The 19,468-nt window shown below is 43.2% G+C and overlaps 1 protein-coding gene across 2 annotated transcripts in view; it reads left to right on the top strand.

Moving 5' to 3' along the window:
• Window positions 1-1,122: 1,122 nt before the first annotated feature.
• Window positions 1,123-19,468, top strand: part of LOC148344270 (transducin-like enhancer protein 1) — a 30,729-nt gene continuing 12,383 nt past the window's right edge. The window contains exons 1-9 of one of the 2 annotated variants that reach the window (XM_088295622.1): window positions 1,123-1,818; window positions 3,451-3,504; window positions 3,632-3,732; window positions 6,476-6,539; window positions 8,255-8,299; window positions 13,358-13,420; window positions 13,524-13,628; window positions 17,733-17,946; window positions 18,068-18,084. In XM_088295622.1, coding sequence (XP_088151748.1) covers window positions 1,795-1,818; window positions 3,451-3,504; window positions 3,632-3,732; window positions 6,476-6,539; window positions 8,255-8,299; window positions 13,358-13,420; window positions 13,524-13,628; window positions 17,733-17,946; window positions 18,068-18,084 — 687 coding nt within the window. In that variant the 5' untranslated portion in view covers window positions 1,123-1,794. The remainder of the gene's footprint in view (window positions 1,819-3,450; window positions 3,505-3,631; window positions 3,733-6,475; window positions 6,540-8,254; window positions 8,300-13,357; window positions 13,421-13,523; window positions 13,629-17,732; window positions 17,947-18,067; window positions 18,085-19,468) is intronic. The other variant, XM_088295633.1, reaches the window with a different exon arrangement.

The following is a 19,468-nucleotide window of genomic DNA, read 5'->3' on the forward strand; positions in this document are numbered from 1 at the left end:
ATAATCAAATGTTTTTGAGGGGAAAGTAGAAATATAAAAATAATTGCATTTTTTCTTTTAGTTTTAGTTTTTTATGGGTTATTTTGCTGGAAAAAGTACTTCAAATAGTAAACTTAGATTTTTTTTTATACCATTATTCATTTGAGGATATAGTTTTAAGGAGAAATATGAGGAAAAAAAACACGTTACGTTTTTGTTGGCGTAACCCAAATGTGTATGAGAACTAGTACTTTTTATAGCAGCAAATTTATTAGAAAAAAGGGGGTTAATAGTGTTTAAATAATAGTCATAAAAAATTATTTTGCAAGAGTATATTTTTGGGGGGGGGGCAATCATTTTTTTTATGAGAAAAAAATCTAGAAAATGGTATTAGAAGACTTTATTTTCAATAGAAACAAAGGGGTAACGTTAGAAGTATACAGTTGCAATTTTGCAAAGAAAAAAGTAGTATTCTCACAAGAATTGTGTACTCGCACTTGCTTGCATGCCACAAAAGCTTTTCGGATGGTGACAGTTTGACCCTGGAACAGATTAATGTTCCATTTTTTCCTATAGAGGGGGAAGGAAATGTTTTCTCTTTGACCTCCTAGGTGAGGGTGGTGATCTTCTCTCAAAGGACCCTGACATTTCATTTAGGGTTGGGGGTTTGTAGGCTACCAAAAAGGATTAAGTGTTTCAACTGTAGAATACATGCATAGTCAAAGTGCAATTCAGTACATTACATAGATATAGATATGGATAGGGTGGAGTTGATTTGTCTTGACACTTGTTAGTAAGATTTCACGGAACTCTGTACTTGTGGTGCGTGCGCGTCTACGTGTGCGTGCGTGCGTGTGCGTGTGTGTGTGCGCGCGCGCGTTTGTCCAGATTACTTGGTTGAGCCACGTTACTTTGATTGACAGCCGCAAATTCCACCCTCCCTCCTCTTCCGCTTTACGAAGTGCCTGCGCTGCTATTGGCCACCGCCGTTCGAGCTCAAGCAGGTCAACGGCCACAACGGGGCGGTGTGCGGCGCGGCGATTGGTCCGAGGCGCGGTCCACCCTTGCGAGCCCCACGTGGAGCGGCGCCTCCGATTGGCTGCTGTGGCCGCTCAGTGGGCAGTCCTCCAGTTTCGGATAGCTTGGTGCGAGAAACCGCGTGAGAAAGTTGCCATTGAAGGAGGAACTACTGCCGGACAGCGGACAACAGCTCCGGCTACCGCCGCCGCATCTTTGGAGTTGTTATCCAAACTAACGAAATAGTCCTTTTTTATTGCCTTCACTCGACTGCTATGCTTCCACCATAACTCAGCGGGGAGGTAAATATATTAAAAAAATACCCATTTACCAGAGTGCTGGAGTGCGTCAAATAGCGGCTCTTCGGTGCAATTAACTCTGAGGATTTTGTAACTGACGGATACCCCACCTCTTCTTTGACTCGGAATATATCGGCGCACAAACGCCACCAACAAGGCGCGGTGTGACGACCTAAACCTTTTCATTGCTCACCTGGTTCTTTTACCGCCCGGAGCTTTAATGAGCCTCTCCCTCCGTGCTTCTTTTCCTGATTTACGGCCCCTCCGCCCGCGGGAGTTTTGGGCGGTCGAGACGCCCGCAAGAGGAGCACGTTAAACGGCTTTCTTGGCTCCCAAGTCTCGGTCGTCTTGTGGAAAGGTCGACTGATGGCTTGGTGAAGCGGAGCGGCACATCGGCAGCACCGACCTCACCCCCACCTCCCTCCGAGATTGGTGCCTCTCAAGGGAAGCATCGTGACGGAAGCGGGAGGACCCCCCCTCTCCTGGTCCGGAGATAACAATGTTCCCCCAGGGGCGACACCCGGTAAGACCCCTATAACCGCCTCCCCCCCACCTCCCCTTTGTGGCATTTGCAGTTCATCACCTGCCTGTAACATCCTGACATATATTGCAACCATATTTCATTGACTACTAATGCAGTAAATTGCCAACAGAAATAGTGGCAAACATGTTTAAAAGACTGCTAATGCTAAATTGTTCATATTAACTGCCCCAACCATTTATAATTACAGGCTGGTGTTAAATTGCTAGATTGATACACGAATCAGATGAAACAGTCACGTTTCATTGACTTCTAATGCTAACTGGTTAATACAAATCGTAACAGCCACATTTGTAGACTTTACATAAATCTGATTGGCAGATATTTAGCATTTTGTGCAAAATCAGTGAGCGGTTGTAATAATTTGTAATCTGCCAATCAATCAATGATTTCATTGATCTAACTGCAAAATAAGACATTGCCGCAAACACAATCTATTTATTGGGGCCCTCTGTGCTGCAAACATTAATAAGACGAGGTTTCTCAGCATATAAAGTCAGAATTTTATTTAAGAAAAAAAAATGTTTTTTTGGGGGGGGGTGTTCGATCCCCCACCATTTTCAGTGTATTAAACGTTTCTAGGTATTGTTGGGAGACTTCTTAGGGTTTAAGATTTGTTTTCCCCCCAATGCTTTTCAGTGGACCTCAATTATACGGGAATTTTGGCTATTTGTGGGCCGAGCCTGTTAAATTTCCCCACAAATAATGGGGTTCGACTGTACAGTAAATAAGCAAGTTGTTTAAATCGATTGGTCCATCTTGTGATCAGATCGATGACCTGTGATTGTTTTGTTCGTTGATGGGTGATCAACTGCAAAACCCCGATTGTGTAATCCATAAGTCTCAAACACCGGTCCTCCGGCCCACTTTTCTGCATGTTTCAGAGGTTCCTCCTGCAACACACCTGATTCAAATGATTGGGATCGTTATCAGGCCCCTGTAGAATTTGTTGATGAGCTTGATCATTTGAAACAGGTGCAAATGGGAATCTTCTAAAACATGCAGGAAAGCGACCTTTAAGGACTGAAGTTTGAGACCCCTAGTGTAAACGTTTCATTTAGTGTTGATGCTAAAATCAGCAACCTATTTTAATTGACTGCCAATATTAATTTCCCCACAAAAATAGCAGACACTGTATTCCACTGACCAGTAATGCAAAATTACTTGCACAAATAAAGTAGATCGCAGCAACCGTATTTCACACTGATAATGCAAGCAACCACCTTTTGTTGACTGATAAATAAATAAATGGCAACAACCACATCCCACTGACCGCTAATATGTAGCGCAAAAACCACATTCAATTGTCCACGAATAATATATTGCTAATGTTAATAAGGGCAACCATGTTTAATTGGGTGTCAATACTAGATTGTTAATAAAAATGGCAAAAAACTCTTTTCATTGACAACTCGTGCCAAATTCCCAAGAGTGACTCCCTTATTCCATCGCTAATGCTAAATTGCAGCTACAAATCTGGAGCAAAAATCATATTTCATTGAGTACTAATGCTAAATTGCTAATGCAAATACAAATAGAGAGCAACAACCGTATTTTATTCAACGCATGTTACATGTTCTGAGGCTGTTCCTCTGAGGTTTTATTTGTCTTTAGAATTGCACGGTGGACCGCATCAATTGCAGGCCGTTTATGGCCCACGTAACTCAGGTTTGTTACCCTTGTCTTAGCATTTAAAACAAATTGGTGGTTATTAGTGTGAGTCTGGACTGGATCCCATGCACATTGAGGTCCGTAGCATGGCGTTAATAATAATGTCTGCGTGTGTTTGTTTTAGACGCCTCACCAGGCTCCGGGTCAGCCCTTTAAGTTCACCATCCCAGAATCCCTGGACCGCATCAAGGAGGAATTCCAGTTCCTGCAGGCCCAGTACCACAGGTAGATCACAGTTAACCACCCCCCGCCCCCCCCCCCAAAAAATAAATAAATTAAAATAAATATATACACACACACACAGTCTCACTATGATCTGTATTAGACAAACTTGTTTGCTCAAAGGACACATTTGATTTTTAAATTGGACAAACGACCTGGGCCATTTGTCATGGAGCGAAGAAAAAATAAAATTAAAATGTATGTAAAATTGTTGGAATAGTATTATTTAGAATTAATTCTATTATCATTAATCAACCAATTGTTTCATTTAAAAAGTGGACTCTAAATCTAAAATACTTTGGTTCATTATTAATTTACGATAAATTCATTATTTAATGACATAAATTAATTAAAAAAAAGACAGTACAATGAATATATTGTAATTAGGCAATTTTAGGGAAACAACAGCTCCTGGTGTAAATGCTCGGTGTACGGGACAAAAGTATGCAACAAACTGCATGTGGCCCGCGTGTCATACTTTGTCCACCCTTGGTCTCAATGCTACTCCCAGCCAGCCGCAACCCCCGTTAGCATAACAAACTGGCCTCAGACTCACCCATAAATACGGATCGGGTTCACAAGAGCGTGCAGCACATTCAGGCATCGGGGCTCTTTTTTCTTTTTTTTTTTCTTCGGCTGCGGTAGGTCCGAGTTGCAGTAATGGCTGGCGTGTGGCCTTTTGTAAATCACCCCTTATTTTCACCCGTGACACAAGTGTTTCTTTTGCGTTAATGTGTTTGTGTTAGGGTGGTTTCGATAGGTGAGACGCACTGATGTGCAAACGCACATAAACAGCCGACAGGCGAACACATCGCGGTTGTCTCGGCTCAACAGGAAGAGTCATGTTCTCCATTTCAACGGAAGACGCAGGGCTTCTCCCAGCAACTTGCGGGACCTTTGATCAGGGAATAAACAAAAAAAAAAAAAGGCGAGCTTAGACGTTTGCATTCTTTGCTTATCTTATTATCTACTGTCAGGGAAAACCGCCAAAGGAGCCGCAAATTGCTTCTTAGTTTTACGTGAACTTCTTTTTAATCCAACTGAGGGATTGTGAGCCTGCAGCCACAACCGCACGTCTGTAAATGATCAAAATCGACAATCATATAGTGCAACCACCCTTGTCAAACAAATTCTGTTTCATAACGGCTGTTGTATTCCATGGGCTTAAATAAATTTTTATGCAGGAAATAATTTATCCATCCATCCATTATCTGAGCCGCTTCTCCTCACAAGGGTCGCGGGGTGCTGGGGCCTATCGCATCCGTCTTCTGGCAGTAAGCGGGGTACACTCTGAACTGGTTGCCAGCCAATCGCAGGGCACAATAATTATAATACTACATACGACATTTCAACTTTATAAAAGGCGTGCAATAAAATAGGAGGCACAGTGACATTAAAATTTGCCATCAAGGCATGCTTGGTTTCTGCCGTACTTTGTGGCTTTCATTTGAATGTTTTATATACTTGGCCTAGAAATGTTTTTCGTGCAAATATTTACTGCTATTATGACTCAAGTACTGCATTAGCTTAGATTAATAACAGATTTCAATGTAATTTGACTTGCGAACATATTTGGGTTGCGTCAACTGAAACATAATTACAAAACAAATACAAATATAACATGAAATCGACAAATTTTGACAATGTGACAACAAACGTGTCAAAAACCTGCACAATAAATTATAAAATTACAAAAATCCGTCATAAAATCTTTCAAGACTGAAGAAATGTTTTTTCTATTCATATTAACTGTAGTTTTGACTTTACTACTGCATTTGCATATTGCAAATTTGTCTTGCGTTGCTGTCTTAGGAACAGGCTGCTTTTCTAAAAATCGGATTCACAATTTGTCTACAATTTACAGGAGGGTCCAAAACCTGACAAAAATGTCACCAAAACTGACCTAAAAATTGAGTAAAATATGTCCCAAAAAAATCTGTCAAAAACCGACAAAAAAACTGCCATGTAAAAATTGTGCAGAATATGACATAACCTGTTTTTCATAACACTATTTTCTATAGTTTACTTCCCATATTTATCATTTTCCAAAAATGTGTTGGAAAAAATCTGACACTTTCGCGGCAGTTATTTGAAGGACGGTGGCCTAATAAGTGTAAAAAGGGCTCAAAACTAGACTGATGGAATGCTGCAGATTCAAGGGTTAGGAAACACCAATTTAAAATGCCCCACATTGCACCCATGCAAAAGCCCACCGAGTCATTTAATTAGGCACCCAATAAAGTAAAAAGAGTGCAGAACTACATCAAACTAAACTAAAGCAAGTAAAACAACTTTGTCTTTAAAGATGCCAGACGGATGCGTAACCGCCAATAAAAATGAACCATTTGTTAGCAAGCTTCTCTGGTCATTATTGAGCTTTCAGCTACCTGCTGTTTACGTCCAGACAGACTAGTTACGTTTCATGTTCACACTTTTTCTCTTTGCTGTACTTGGTACCGTTTTGTGGTGGGATCACAAAAAGCAACGTGCTAGTGGGCACAATCCTTTAGTTGCTGACTGAGATGAAGTCTAACTAGTCACATGATTGGGCTGAACCTCAACACGAGTTGGCATACTTCCTGAAAAGTTTGGAGGAACACAAAACAATATCACTTTTGCGGCGTTTGACTCGGGAGGTTCACACTATGTTCAATCCAGTGCTACATTTGCATACATTTACATCAATCCTTCTGTAAGATTCTCAATGCGCCTTTCGCTGTGCCAACCTGTGACACTTGTGTTTCAGTCTCAAGCTGGAGTGCGAGAAGTTGGCTGGTGAAAAGACGGAGATGCAGAGACACTACGTCATGGTGAGATCCATTTACAGCGTGTGTGTTTTTTTTTTCTCCTGCATAAAGTGCCTTTGAGAAAGGTGGCATGTCCTCATCAGCCCTGTGTTCTGATCTGACTAAACTTTTATCTTGCCTCAGGCGATGATTGCCTTTATGCGTGCGTGTTAACATAGGAACACTGTCATTTTGGAAGGCGTTCTCAAATAACTAATAGTTCTCTCTCTCTCTTTTTTTTTTTTTTACAAAACATTTCCCAGGGGTCCTAACAGCATGTCTGTGACATGCTTTGTCACACCCAAATGATCGAGAGTTATAGAAATCTTTGCACCTTCTGTTTTGATTTGGGCTGACATTAGTTTTGAGGTGTCTGTCTCATGTAAATGGGCCACTGCTCACCACTATTGTATTGTGGGGACATTGTGGAGCATGGCTTTTTCGTTACCATAACGACGAGTGTTGAGTTACTTTGATATTGTTTTACAGTAGTTGGTCTAAAAACAAGAGTGAGGGCTACGACGCCCACGTGAGTCTGTACTAGACAGCATGCAATTTATTTTATTAGTGGAAACAGCACATCAACAAACACCAAAGAGCCGAATTACACTTGTCAATTATTGTGAGGACCCGGATATGCGCGGACTCAACGGCAAACGTCCCACAGCCACTGCGTTGACATTTTGACGAGTAATCTATAGTTACGCTGCTTATGAGGAGCAAATGCTGTTCACTGTGTGCATCTGACAAAACTCAGTGCAGCACTGCTGACCTTTTGGCTTTAAAATGATGAGTTTTCACATACTGTGCTCCAGCAGCCCCATATTTTCAAATGTGGAAAGATAAAAAGATTTAGAACTTCTCATCAGGTGTGTCATGAGGACCAACTGCATTTTAATTTTTTTATCCTGTTTCGTGCCTTTCTAACCACCCTCTTACTCGTCGACCATTTCCTGATCCACTACAATTACCTCTTCTACTAAGTGGAGGCTAGACCGAGGACAGAAGTGCAAATTTGTGAGCCACAATATGGTTCCATGACTCCACATAGCAGCATTGTGTCTTTGGAGGTCTCGAGAAAGCCTTTGAAATTCGTGCCAGTGAGGAGTTGTGGTGCTGCATGAGGAAGTCTGGAGTGGCATTATGTTAAAATTTTATGACAGCAGTGAGGTGACCACTCAACCTGCACACTTATGTTTTCCGTTTTCACAGACCACTGTTGTCAGCTTTTATTTGGGAACAGTGACACTGTTGTTTGCGTAAACTTTGAGAGTCTTTGTCTGGCTCCAAAACAACACCGATTTGACCCGTTTCCAGGTTTCCGATCCAAGGGGTCATCTGTAACGAACCCCCGATTGCATGCATCTTTTCACTGAATTCTTTATCTGACAGTTCTCGTCAGTTCGGAGTCTTTTCTGGTTAGCTGGTACAAGTGGGATCTACTGTATCCATTCCGTGTTTCCACTTTGGTTCAGATTTAGAATGGCAAACACTGATCTGGGTTGAGTTTTCACGTGGGTTTTGCTTCTGGAAGCACCTTAGCAGTGTGACACAGTAAACAAACAATGGAGGACAGCCAGCATTTTGTCCACAGCAACAGCTTTGTTGGGAAGAGGACAGTTTTGTGTTCTCCCTATATATTTACCTCAAACTTTTACTACTTTAACACTTAATTGGATTTTACGTGAAAAGTCTTATTTGCAATTTAATGTAACCATTGTGCTTCGTGTCCTTTGCAGTACTACGAGATGTCTTACGGCCTCAACATCGAAATGCACAAACAGGTATGGTCGCGTTTTGTGTGTGTGCGCCTTACAGTTACCCTGAGTGCGTGTGTCTGTGTGTGTGCGTCGGTGTGTGTTTGTGTGTGCGTGCACACGTGTGTTTATCTGTGATCGATGGAGCTCTGTCTCCAATTCCCCGGTTAGGGTCGGCCGGCTGAGCCTCGAGGCAGGATGAATGGCTCTGTAGATTGATTGGTGCTGTCTAGGGGAGCGGCCTGCTTTATTACATTAGAGGGGAGGGGCTGTGGGAAGGGGGAGCGGGAGGGGAGCAGAGGAATCGATCATCAGCCGAGTTAGAAACAGCCAGCTCCACTTTTTGCAGGCAAAGAAGTGTGCTTTGATGCAAACCTTAGGAAGGCAGACATGCCAAATGGGCCCCTTGTGGACATTTGTGTGGCGCCAAAAAAGCGACGAGGCAAATGAACGTACAAACTAAAGGCTTAATAGTTAAGCACGCAGACACAATCACGAGGAGGGGAACGTTTGTGTGCACACACGGTTCCCTCAGCGGAGTGTTGCGAAGCTCGAGGCGTTTAGCAGTAATTACCCCGGCTATCGATCAGTCACACCTGAGGAAATTGGAGGCGAATTGGCCGGGGCTCCTTCACTGATGAGTCTCACCTTCCTGTTGTCTCCTCCTCCTCCCTCTTCCTAATCCTCCTCGAGCGCCCCGAATTTATACCCGAACTTCTCGCTGCTCTTATGTGCGGTCTTCTCAACCCCCCTAAAAAAAAGAAGAAAAAAAAACTGCTCATGCACGCACACCTCCTTTCTAGCCAGGTCCACTTTCCTTTTGTCTATGTGAAGCTCTTCTTCCTTCTTTGTGAGGAGATGCATTTCTTCCTATTATATATACAGACACACACATGCACGCGCACGCAGCTCCAGGGGAGGTCATTAGCTTGGGGCTTTAGTTGTCGGAGCAACAGGCTTCTGTAGGCGGGTGGTGTGGGGGATACAGACTAACAAACTACCCCCTGCTGTGTATGGACATGTGTGTGGGTGTGTGTGCGTGTGTGTGTGTGTATGTGTGTGTTGTTAGTGTTGTATTGCTCCAATTATTTGGGTGTGTGGGTGTGTGTGTGTAACAGGATGTCTGTTCATAGTTAGTGCATTATGGTGCTTTGCTGGTCTAACTTCAAAACACTATTGCACATCGAGATCAGTTGGAGATTAAAGTGTTTTGTTCCAAACAGGTCAGCACAGTGACCTAGTTGAGAACGCACTGGTGCAAACTTTGGTTTTTGCCCCGCTTATGAGAAGTTTTGCATGTTTGACCCGTGCTGGGCTTCCTTCCACATCCCAAAACCATGCTCACAAGTTCATTGAATACTAAATCATTGGCGTCAAACTTCTGTGGGCGGGTCCCATCATAGTTATGGTTTCCCTCAGAGGGCCTTTATGACTGTGAACCCATATAAATGTATGACATTGATTGAAAGCCAGTTTTGAAATCAGAAGCCAGTAATTGTTTGTTCAACAAATTTTCAATTGATTTTAAACGAGGAGGATTTATAAAAAATAAATGGCAATATCTCCTATCTCAATGTTGTTTAAAGTGAAGACAGGTTGACAGACATGAGTTGCCCTTCACGGGCCACATAAAATGAGGTCGCGGGCTAGATCTGGCCCCCGGGCCTTGAGTTTGACGCCTGTGCTCTAAATGGTCTAAAGGTGTAAATGAGTGTGAATGATGGTGACTGGTCCAGGGTGTTCCCTGCCTCTAGCCCAAAGTCAGCTGGTGTGGGCTCTCAAATGACAAGCAGTATAGCGGTTGTGTGGATGTCTGCTCCAGTTTGCTAGCATGACATTCTAATGTAGAGGTCTACATCTTTGCTCACTTGTCATTTCCAGTCACAGTGGAAACAAATATTTAGTCAATAATGACTCCGGCCAAACTTCCAGTGACGATTAAAATCATAGGGCACGTGTCTCCTCGTGCGCAAATATCCCTTTACATGCGGGAATGCAGGTAACCCGGTTTGTTTGATCCTCATCAAGTTAAGATGCCTTGATAGTCTTTGGTGAGACTATTCTCAGACGGCCTAATCAGGGGAGCCGTGATACGAGCCTAATTATAGGCGCGCAGCACGGGTTTCTGCGAATGGCTGTGCAGGTACAGTCGGCCTAAAATTAGCTCTTTCTGAGCTTTCAAAACACGCCGCCAATTAGTCGTAAGACTGATTTACAGCATGCCGAGGTCAGCAGCTTGCAAACTGCTGTGAGGGCGGAGGCGTTGTTTATGGCCTCTTTCACGCAGAGAGCCTTCAAAATTGCTGTATCAGAACCCAAACAGACGACACAGCTGCCTTTGCCTTCAACGCAGAACTCCAGGGAAGGCAGGGTATTGACGTACCTGTATGCTTTCACACAGTGAGGCGGCATCCCGCGATCAGATAGGAATCAGGTGTGACAAAGTACTTGTTGGACAGTGTCAACACCTCAGGTCTTGGCATTGCAGAAAACGCTGCAGTGCAGAAAAAATGGCTTTTACACGCATATAAAAAGGGAGCTTTGATATTACCAAGAACTTGGCAATTTGTCGATGAACCCCAAATTCTTTGTTGGTGCCATTTAAACAAAACAATAACATGGAAATGCTTTCTGTTCACAAAATACTTTGTATGGGGATTCTTTTCTGTGAAGGCAAAAACATTGGTCTACTTCAGCCCTCCCATTCTCTGTTGATACCTTTTATTTCGAACAGCGGCACACGGAAAAATACAGATTTTACTGGCAGAGTAACATTGAAAGTTGACCCCACGTTCCGTGTTTGTGACAGTTACCCTCAGGAGTGACATAAAAAAAGGGCTGGAAAATCTGCTTTTACATGTAGTTTAAAAGGCATACTGGTGGTTTGCCTCCCCCCGTTCTCCGTTGGTGTCTTTCATACAGAAGAGCGTCTCTCAAAATTGCAGCGAAAGGCAGGCTAAATTGAGCTGGGGTGTGTTCACTTTGCATAATTATTGCAAACGCTAAGCTGGCAAGTTAGTGTATGAACCACCCAGGCACCTTCATGTTGTGTTTAGTGATGTTGGTTGACTGCTCCTATGCTAACCACATCAAGCTTTGGCAAACAAGCCTGTAATTGTCTTTCATCTGCCATTGCGTTAATCATTTCACATCATCTATTATATGTACTGTTAGCATGACATTCTTCATCGTGACTCACCTTGTTTCATTTCCTCTGCGTCATTTCTTTTCTTATTCTTAATTATTATTTTTTGGGGGGACTCCAGCTCAGTTTGAGTTGCAGATAATCGTTTAGCATAGTTCAGAGGTTGTCCCAACGAGGCTCACACTTTATTTAGCTCGCTCAAGTGCATAATTGGCTGAACGGTGACAGGGTTAAAGCTTTGGTGAGCCCATGAGTGTGTCCTTGGAAGCTCTGTGGTGTTGTCACACTGAAATAAGATCCAAAACATGCAAAATAAACTTGGGGTTTTACATGAGTGGCTTTATGTTTTTTGTTATATGTCAAAAAGGCACTAAGCAGTCAAAAACATGCGCGTTAGGTAAATCAAAGACTCTAAATTGTTTATAGATGTGAATGTGAGTGTGAATGGTTATTTGTCAAAATGTGCCAGCTGTGATTGACTTTCTGCCAGTACAGGGTGTAACTTGCCTCTTGACTTTTAAGTTTGCTGCCACTATAGTGGTGCGATTTTTGACCCAGTAAAGTGGAACGGTTCCATGAGCTACCAAAGGCCCTCACTGTGACATGCAGCTTTTGTGTATGCATCTACTTGGCGTATAACGATGAGACATCACAGTGTGTCACCGCCCCAACGATTCCCTCTTCACCCCGACCTCCTTCATATCGCTTTGATTGGATGACGTGTAATACGAGCCCACTTATCTGATTCGACGCTGCTAAGGGGATATCTGCTTTCAGGCGATTGTGGCCGCCTCCGGGTGAAGGAGTGGGGGGAGAGGATCAGGGCAGAGAAGGGCGGATGTGTTGGCATGGATACTCGGGGCCCAGCAAATAAAGTTAGGAGTTGATGAGATTATGTTTAAGTGCTGTTAGCGAACGGGGGGGGGCATGAGAAAGGGAGCGAGAAACCCAAGCCGTCTCCTGATAATTGAAGAGAAAAGTTCTGGAGTTTGTGTGCCTTCGCCACCTTGATGTTGCTACATGGATTTTGTTAAAAAAAAAAAAAAACGAACCAAGCAATTTTGCAGTTTCTTGCATGTCAGGAAATTCACAGAGACATTTTATACGTGTCACTATTAGGTAGATTTATTTATTTTTATTCTGCAGTTCAACTCAGAAAGTAAAGCTCATATATTACAACGCTGTTCTAATTGACTAAAATCATAAAATATTTTGCAGGGCTTGACACTTTTTTATTTGGTTTCACTGACTGGTGTTATCTACATTCTCATTTGGTCGCCCCCTTTTTTTTGGTGGAGAGGGATTTTGGACCATTGTGCATGCATGTAACGCATACAGATGTCCTGAAATATTTGGTATTGTATATCTGCAACAATGTGCACATCTGTAGTCCATGTGCAAGCCCAAAGCGGCTGGCGCACGCACAGTGTGGAAACTACAGAAGACCGAAGAAGTGAGCGCCTTGTAACCGCAATTCTAATACTGTGTTGGTGGGAGCATAAAAACATATCCACCTGCACTAACACGACCAGTTGAAATTCTTTCTCTCAGACAAATACACAAAAAAATCCTCCCAAATGCGACCAATTTAGTCGCACTCTCAAGCTCGTTTTAGTGAATGTTTTCATGATCAGTTTAATTTTTTTTTTTCAAATTTTAGTACCGAAATTAATCGATATTTTTCATGGCATTCAAATTTTTTAGGTTATATATATATATATATATATATATATATATAACAACAGATACTCTTTGCAGTTCAATCGCTAAATGTGTCCATATACCAATGTTTTTTAGGAAATTTATGAGGATAAAAAGGCTGAAAGCGACAATGTGTGAAAGATTGCAGTTACCTTCCCATGTTGTGTTGCTTGATTATTGTTAGCAACATCTCCTGATTATGTTATTAAATTCTTGTCACGCCTCTTCCTTTCCCACAGACCGAGATCGCCAAGAGACTCAACACAATCTGCGCACAAGTCATCCCCTTCCTCTCGCAGGAGGTAAGCCCGTCTGCCCTGTTTCTCTTAAGTATGTCGACATGTCTGCTGTAATAGTCCTTGGAGGTAAACATTGTGTGTCTGCGTGCGCCCATCTGTTTTGCAGCATCAGCAGCAGGTGGTCCAAGCGGTAGAGCGGGCAAAGCAGGTGACCATGGCCGAGCTCAATGCTGTCATCGGGGTCCGGGGACTGCCCGGCCTTCCGCCTACGGTGTGTTTCCATCCGCTTGCTTGCTTACAATGCATACGCATGGTTGTCTATATGCCGTCAGTCAAATGAAACTGAGGTATATATTGTCCTCAGGAATAGAAAAATTCAACTTTATTAGTCCCACAATGGAGAAATGTACAATGGGCTTTCACCGCTTTGTACTGTATGTCTGTAATTAATATATTGTTATATAAGAAATAGAAATGTCTCAATATTCTGATTTCCTGTGCCCATTTAGCGTTAAATTGATTAGATCTGTACTGCCTGAAGGGAGTTGCGATAGTTGACATCTATGCGTCGTCCCTACTTGAACATTATTTACCAAAAATCCCCAAGACATTAAATTGACCATCTTTAAGATGTTGTTACTCAACAATCTTAAAGACGTTATAAATACAAAATCTGACCTCACACATGCTGCACGTTATGCTCCAACTTAGTTTTAAAATGTTCGTGTTCTTCTTCTGATCTCTTTTTAAGTCTATTCCATTCATCTTTTTTTATTCAAACCTCATTTATCATTTCTATTATTGTGAGAGGGCGCATGCAAGAACTTCATTGTTTTTTTTTAGTGTCCATTTAGTTTATAGGTAAAGGCCTTGAATCTTGAAAGCCACAGTCTTTGGGAAATGTTAATTGGCAGTCAAGACATAAGTCAACAATCTTCTCGACATGAATGGACTAAAAGAAATCATGATCAACAATCTTTGAGGCGCTATGAAGATATTAATCAAAAATCTTCCAGACATTATGTCCACAACATACGTTGAAACGTTTGACAATTAATCGACAACCTTCGAGACGTTCAACGAATCAATACATTGATTAGCAATCTTAAAGATGTTAATAATCAATATTCTTAGACAATCAACATACTTGAGATGATGTTAATTGACAATTTTTTTACACCGTAATAAATACTCTTCAACACACTAATAATCGACCACCTTAAAAGACATCTTTTTATTAAAATCAACAATCTTTGTGATGCTAATCGACTATTGTTGAGACTTTTTTGAATCTGCAACCTATGAGACATTAATCAACAGTGTCAAAATCAACAACCAATTAAACAATCATGATTGCTAACTTATTATGCCCATCCTTACTTTTGTTTTTTTGGGAGTAAAAATGGAACCCGTATTATACAAAGATTCTGCTAAATACCCGCTTCACACGACTCACAGTTTTCCAGCTTCCCACAGTGAGAATAACAGATGCATGGTGCCTGCGTCTGTTATGATGTATCCTACTACCTCTGAAGGCTGCTTGGAGGGTTTAAACAGTGGTGAAAAAATTCCAGCTTTCACAGGCCGTGTAATAAGGACCTTGAGGACTCTCAGCTTGATTGGGGCGGACCTACTAAAGGAATGGCGGGGGGGGGGCGTGTTGACATTCAGGGAATTGTACTAGAGTGACAGGTCGTCCAAGCTTTAGCTTAACAAAGGTTGTCTTCTGAGACTTGGATATGTGTTTTGGCTTGTTAGTTGACGTAGACTGATAGGTGTATAAGTCTTAAAAAAAAGGGATTGGAGGTGAAATTTTCAAGCGGTAGATTGGGCAGTTGCTCTTTGAGTCTTAATTGTAGGATTTTAGTGTTTGTGAAAAGGGGGGGGGGGGGGGTCATGGCTTTGCCCCCCTGTGCTCCTTTCTTCCCGTTCTCTCGTCTCCCACGCCAGCCTGTCATTCACCCCGCTTGTGAGTTAAATGTGTGTAATGAAGCGTGTTGGCCCTGCCTCCCCCATAAACCCTCCCCCTCACATGCACACGCATACAGAGAGAGACACATACGTGCATATGCTCACGCTAACATCCCATGACAAACCGCACTCCGCCAGTGCTTCCCCTCCATTTGGTCCCATCAGGGGTCCTATTTGTTTTCCTGCGTCACTGTGTTTTTGCATCTGTGTATGTGTGTGCATGTGCGTGCGTGTGTTTGTGGAAACAACAGGAGCAAGGGGGGGGGGGGGGGGGGTTGGAGGCACGAGGGTGGTAGAGGAGGGGGTGTTAGATGTGTGCCTGCCTTGTTTATCAAGACTCGCTGTGTGCATGTGTGGACGTTTGGCTGATCAAGTGTGACGTTTGTGCGTGTGTGTGTGTGTCTGTGGGGGGGGGGTGAATGGGGTGGAGGCTAAAAGACCATTTAGTTGTTTTGGACCCAGAATGGATGAGAGGAACAGTGGAGGTAGTTTAGTCAATTAAATGAGATAAAAGTAGGTTTGACCTTCAGCTCTCCTTCCACCCCTGCCGAGCCACCTCCTGTGACATCTCAGAATTTTCCCCCCACCCCACACCCTTTATACCCGTCCTCCTACTTCTCCACCTCCCAACCAACCCCCTCACTCCTCCTCCCCGCGGCGAATCAGTGAGCTTAGATTCTCGCGGCTACTGTCTGAGGAGGCAATAATGATGTTTTGGAACACAAAGGAATTTCACGCTCAGACGAGCGCCTGATTTGGTGTGAAAGAGAGAGCGGCGCTGCCAGCCAAACTCTTCTCTCTTACCCCCCCCCCACCATCACTCCCTCACAAGACCTGACAGTGTAAGCAGCAGCTGCGACCCCCCACCTCAGCCCCCCCTCACCACCACCACCTTTTCTCTCCTCCATCATTCCTTCCTTGCCCCCACCACATCCTCCAGCTCAGAGACTCTGATCCCAGCTGTCAGTATTGTTTAGTGTTTGACCCCAGAGGAGGTGGAAGGGGGTTGATAGAGGAGAAGCAGGGGGGGCGCGGGGTGGTGTAGAGGATGTGTTCACCTCCTTGTCGACTGGAGCAGCTTGTTGAGATGCTGTGAGTCCAGACACACAAGAAACAGTGCCATCTGTTCCGGGCTACAAAGGGCTGTTGATTAGGTTACACAGTCCCATTGATTTTTACCTACTGGTCATCCAGTGATATCTGACATTTTATTGTCAGGCTGGGCAGTGAAAACCATGAAAATGGATAAATGTCGTTCTCCTTTTGATCATGTCACGTATTTAACAAGTATGGCAGCACAGTGTGATAGTGGTTAACACGTCTGCCGCACAGTTCTAAGGTTTGTGCGATGGCACTTGGCTCCATCCTTCCTGTGTGGAGTTTGCACATGTATCTTTTTCTGTGTAAAATAAATTAGCACGTAATGGGGCGATTAAGTCAACTTGGCAATTTCCCTCCTTTGGAGATGGTACCGGAGCCTGTGTGAAATATAACACGCTCACACTTGCATGCCTTGTCTTTTTTTGTGTTAGAAATGACAAGTATTTAATATATTGCACCAGATGATTATCTCATTGTGGGTTGCTGCGTTGCTGTGTGAACGTGCCCACAGTTGCGGCAAAACCAGCTTTAGTGTGTTCTATGTATAAAGGCAACGGCTGTTTCTGCTTGGTTCAGTTCATTTTAGGATTTTTGAGAGGTTTTTCTTGAAAGACGAGCTAAGATTCTGTTGGAAAAAAAAAGCAGATGACAATATGTTTTATTTAACCAAGTTTCTATGATGAAATGTGTTTTGCTGATGATTGACAATAACGTAATTCCACACAGCTGATTTATTGCATGCAGATCAAAATTATGTAACAGAATCTACCATTGGTAGATGAATTATACTGATTTCTTGTACGGTATTAAAGCAATGCTTTGGCTTCCAAAATATAGTCGCCAGCTGCTGGTCTGGCATGCTTACTTGGGCTGAAAGATTGTGAAAAAGAGGTCCACTTTTCATCGATTATTTTATTTTATTTTTTTTTTAAACAAACAAGCAATACATTAATCTATATTACATTAAAATATCAGATTTATTATGCATAAATGTTATGTTCATATGGGTTAGCTTTACCATCAAATAAAAAAAAAAAGAACCCAAATTAATATGAAAGACGGCCTTTTTATCTATCTAACTAACTGACTTGTGGTCTTTTAAGTGGTCTGTGACAACTTCACAGAATTCAACCAATCTTTTCAGAAAATTTTGCAATTCTATTAGTTAAAACTTTGGAATCACTCGACCACTGACGCTGAAAGAAACAAACAACCGTTTCAATTACTCAATCAAGCATACTTTTTCCTCTTGAATCACCATTCAAGCCTCTTTTATGTCTCTGTCCGTTTCTTCCGACCGCAGCATCTATCACACAACCATGGCGGCACACCTGTCCCCCTTACACCTCACCCTGCTGGCCTGCACCCCTCCCAGCTGGCCGGTTCAGCCAGCCTGCTGGCGCTCTCGGGAGCACTCGGCGCCGTGCCTCCACATCTTGCAGGGAAAGACGGTCCTGACAAAAAGCCACACCTTTCCGGGCCTGACTCGCACCCCGGAGGACCGGAGCACTTGAGAGGTCTTGCTTGATTATTCCTTAATTTGACATTTGGGGAAGAAAAAGTATTTTTCACTGTTATTCATCATTATCTTGTTTTCTCTGTTTATCCTCCATGTCATCGCATTTTCGGCCACATCAGATCGGGAACCTGGCACAGTACGTACCTTTTGGTCACAATCCTTCACAAAACAAATTGTGGAACCGGTGTTATTAGGAAGTCTGTTCGCCGGTCTCTAAATGAAGTTATTTTGTCAAAACACAAAAATAATAAAGAATTACAGTCCCCTCAACAACCGTGCATGCAGGAAACAAAACGTTAAACGCAAACACCCTCCCCCTCCCCCTCTTGTTGACACCTGCCGCTTTGATTAGCTTATAGCTTTGAATTGATGGTTTTTTTGTTAAGTCAAGATGCTACAGTCTATGCAAATAGCTGGTGGTGGAGAAATACATTTTTGGGGGTGGTTATTATGTAAATTTGACAACGTTCGAGAAGGTCTTCCTGGCAAAAACATATGAACAAAAGATGCATTGCTTGTTTAATTTCACATTAGGTGTGTGGGCAAGCCAACAAATTAAAAAAACAAAATTCCACATTTCCCATTTTGAGTGAAAACAAGAACCGCCTAGCACTGTAGACGAAGTGCACCTGTTGCTCTGTCAGGTTTTAACTTCCTCCTCCCCATTTCTTTCTATTTGTGAGATCACTGATGCTCACTTCGCTGTGACATGAAGCATGCCAATGTCTTGTAATTGTTTTAACCATGCATTCATACCAAAACGGCATCTGTGGCTGTACTTGACAGCCAAACCGTGTGTGCATGTATATGGGTCTGTGTGCGCGCACATGTACGTGTGCATGTCTTTGTACGTAAACCGGGGTTTATGTGTTCCCTTGGGGACTGGGGGAGATTCGGTGGGGGGGAGCTTTGGTTGCTTGCTTAGTTCTGCCCTGGAGACACTCTGAACTCCTTTCTCTGCCAAATGAGCCTTTTAGCACGCTCTTGCTCTCTCTCCTCTCTCTGTCTCTCTTTCTTTCTGTCTTTCTCTTTCTGTCTCTCTCTCTCTCTCTCTCTCTCTCTCTCTCTCTGTCTCTCTCTCTGCCAAATGATCCTTTTAGCACTCTCTCTCCCTCTCGCGCACACGCACGCACACTCCTCCAGCCCAGACTAGCCTGCATTGTTGTGCCTATTTAACACCTCAGTGAGCAGATTACCCCCGGCTCATAAACCCCCTCCCCTCCCACTGCCCCTGATCCCGCGTTTAAAGACTCTCATTGTGTTTAATATCGCCACCACTCAGAGGGGAGGTCTCAGGGAAGAGGAGGGATGAAGGTGCAGCAGTCAGATGACACTTGAGCGTGTGTGTGTGTGTGTGTGTATGTCATGCTAAAGGAAAGGGAAGGGGGGTTGCTTATGTTTTGCGGGTCAGTGCTCAGCCCACTAAAACCCTATTATGAAGGTGTAGGCGGGAGAGGAGAGGCGGTGTACTGTTGGGGGCTTTGGTAGAATGCAGATTTTCTGCCCGTCAACACCCCCCC

Source organism: Idiotropiscis lumnitzeri, chromosome 1 (genome assembly GCF_059441095.1).
Source record: "Idiotropiscis lumnitzeri isolate Australia: NSW breed Sydney's pygmy pipehorse chromosome 1, RoL_Ilum_1.0, whole genome shotgun sequence".
In the NCBI taxonomy this organism is placed as follows: domain Eukaryota; kingdom Metazoa; phylum Chordata; class Actinopteri; order Syngnathiformes; family Syngnathidae; genus Idiotropiscis; species Idiotropiscis lumnitzeri.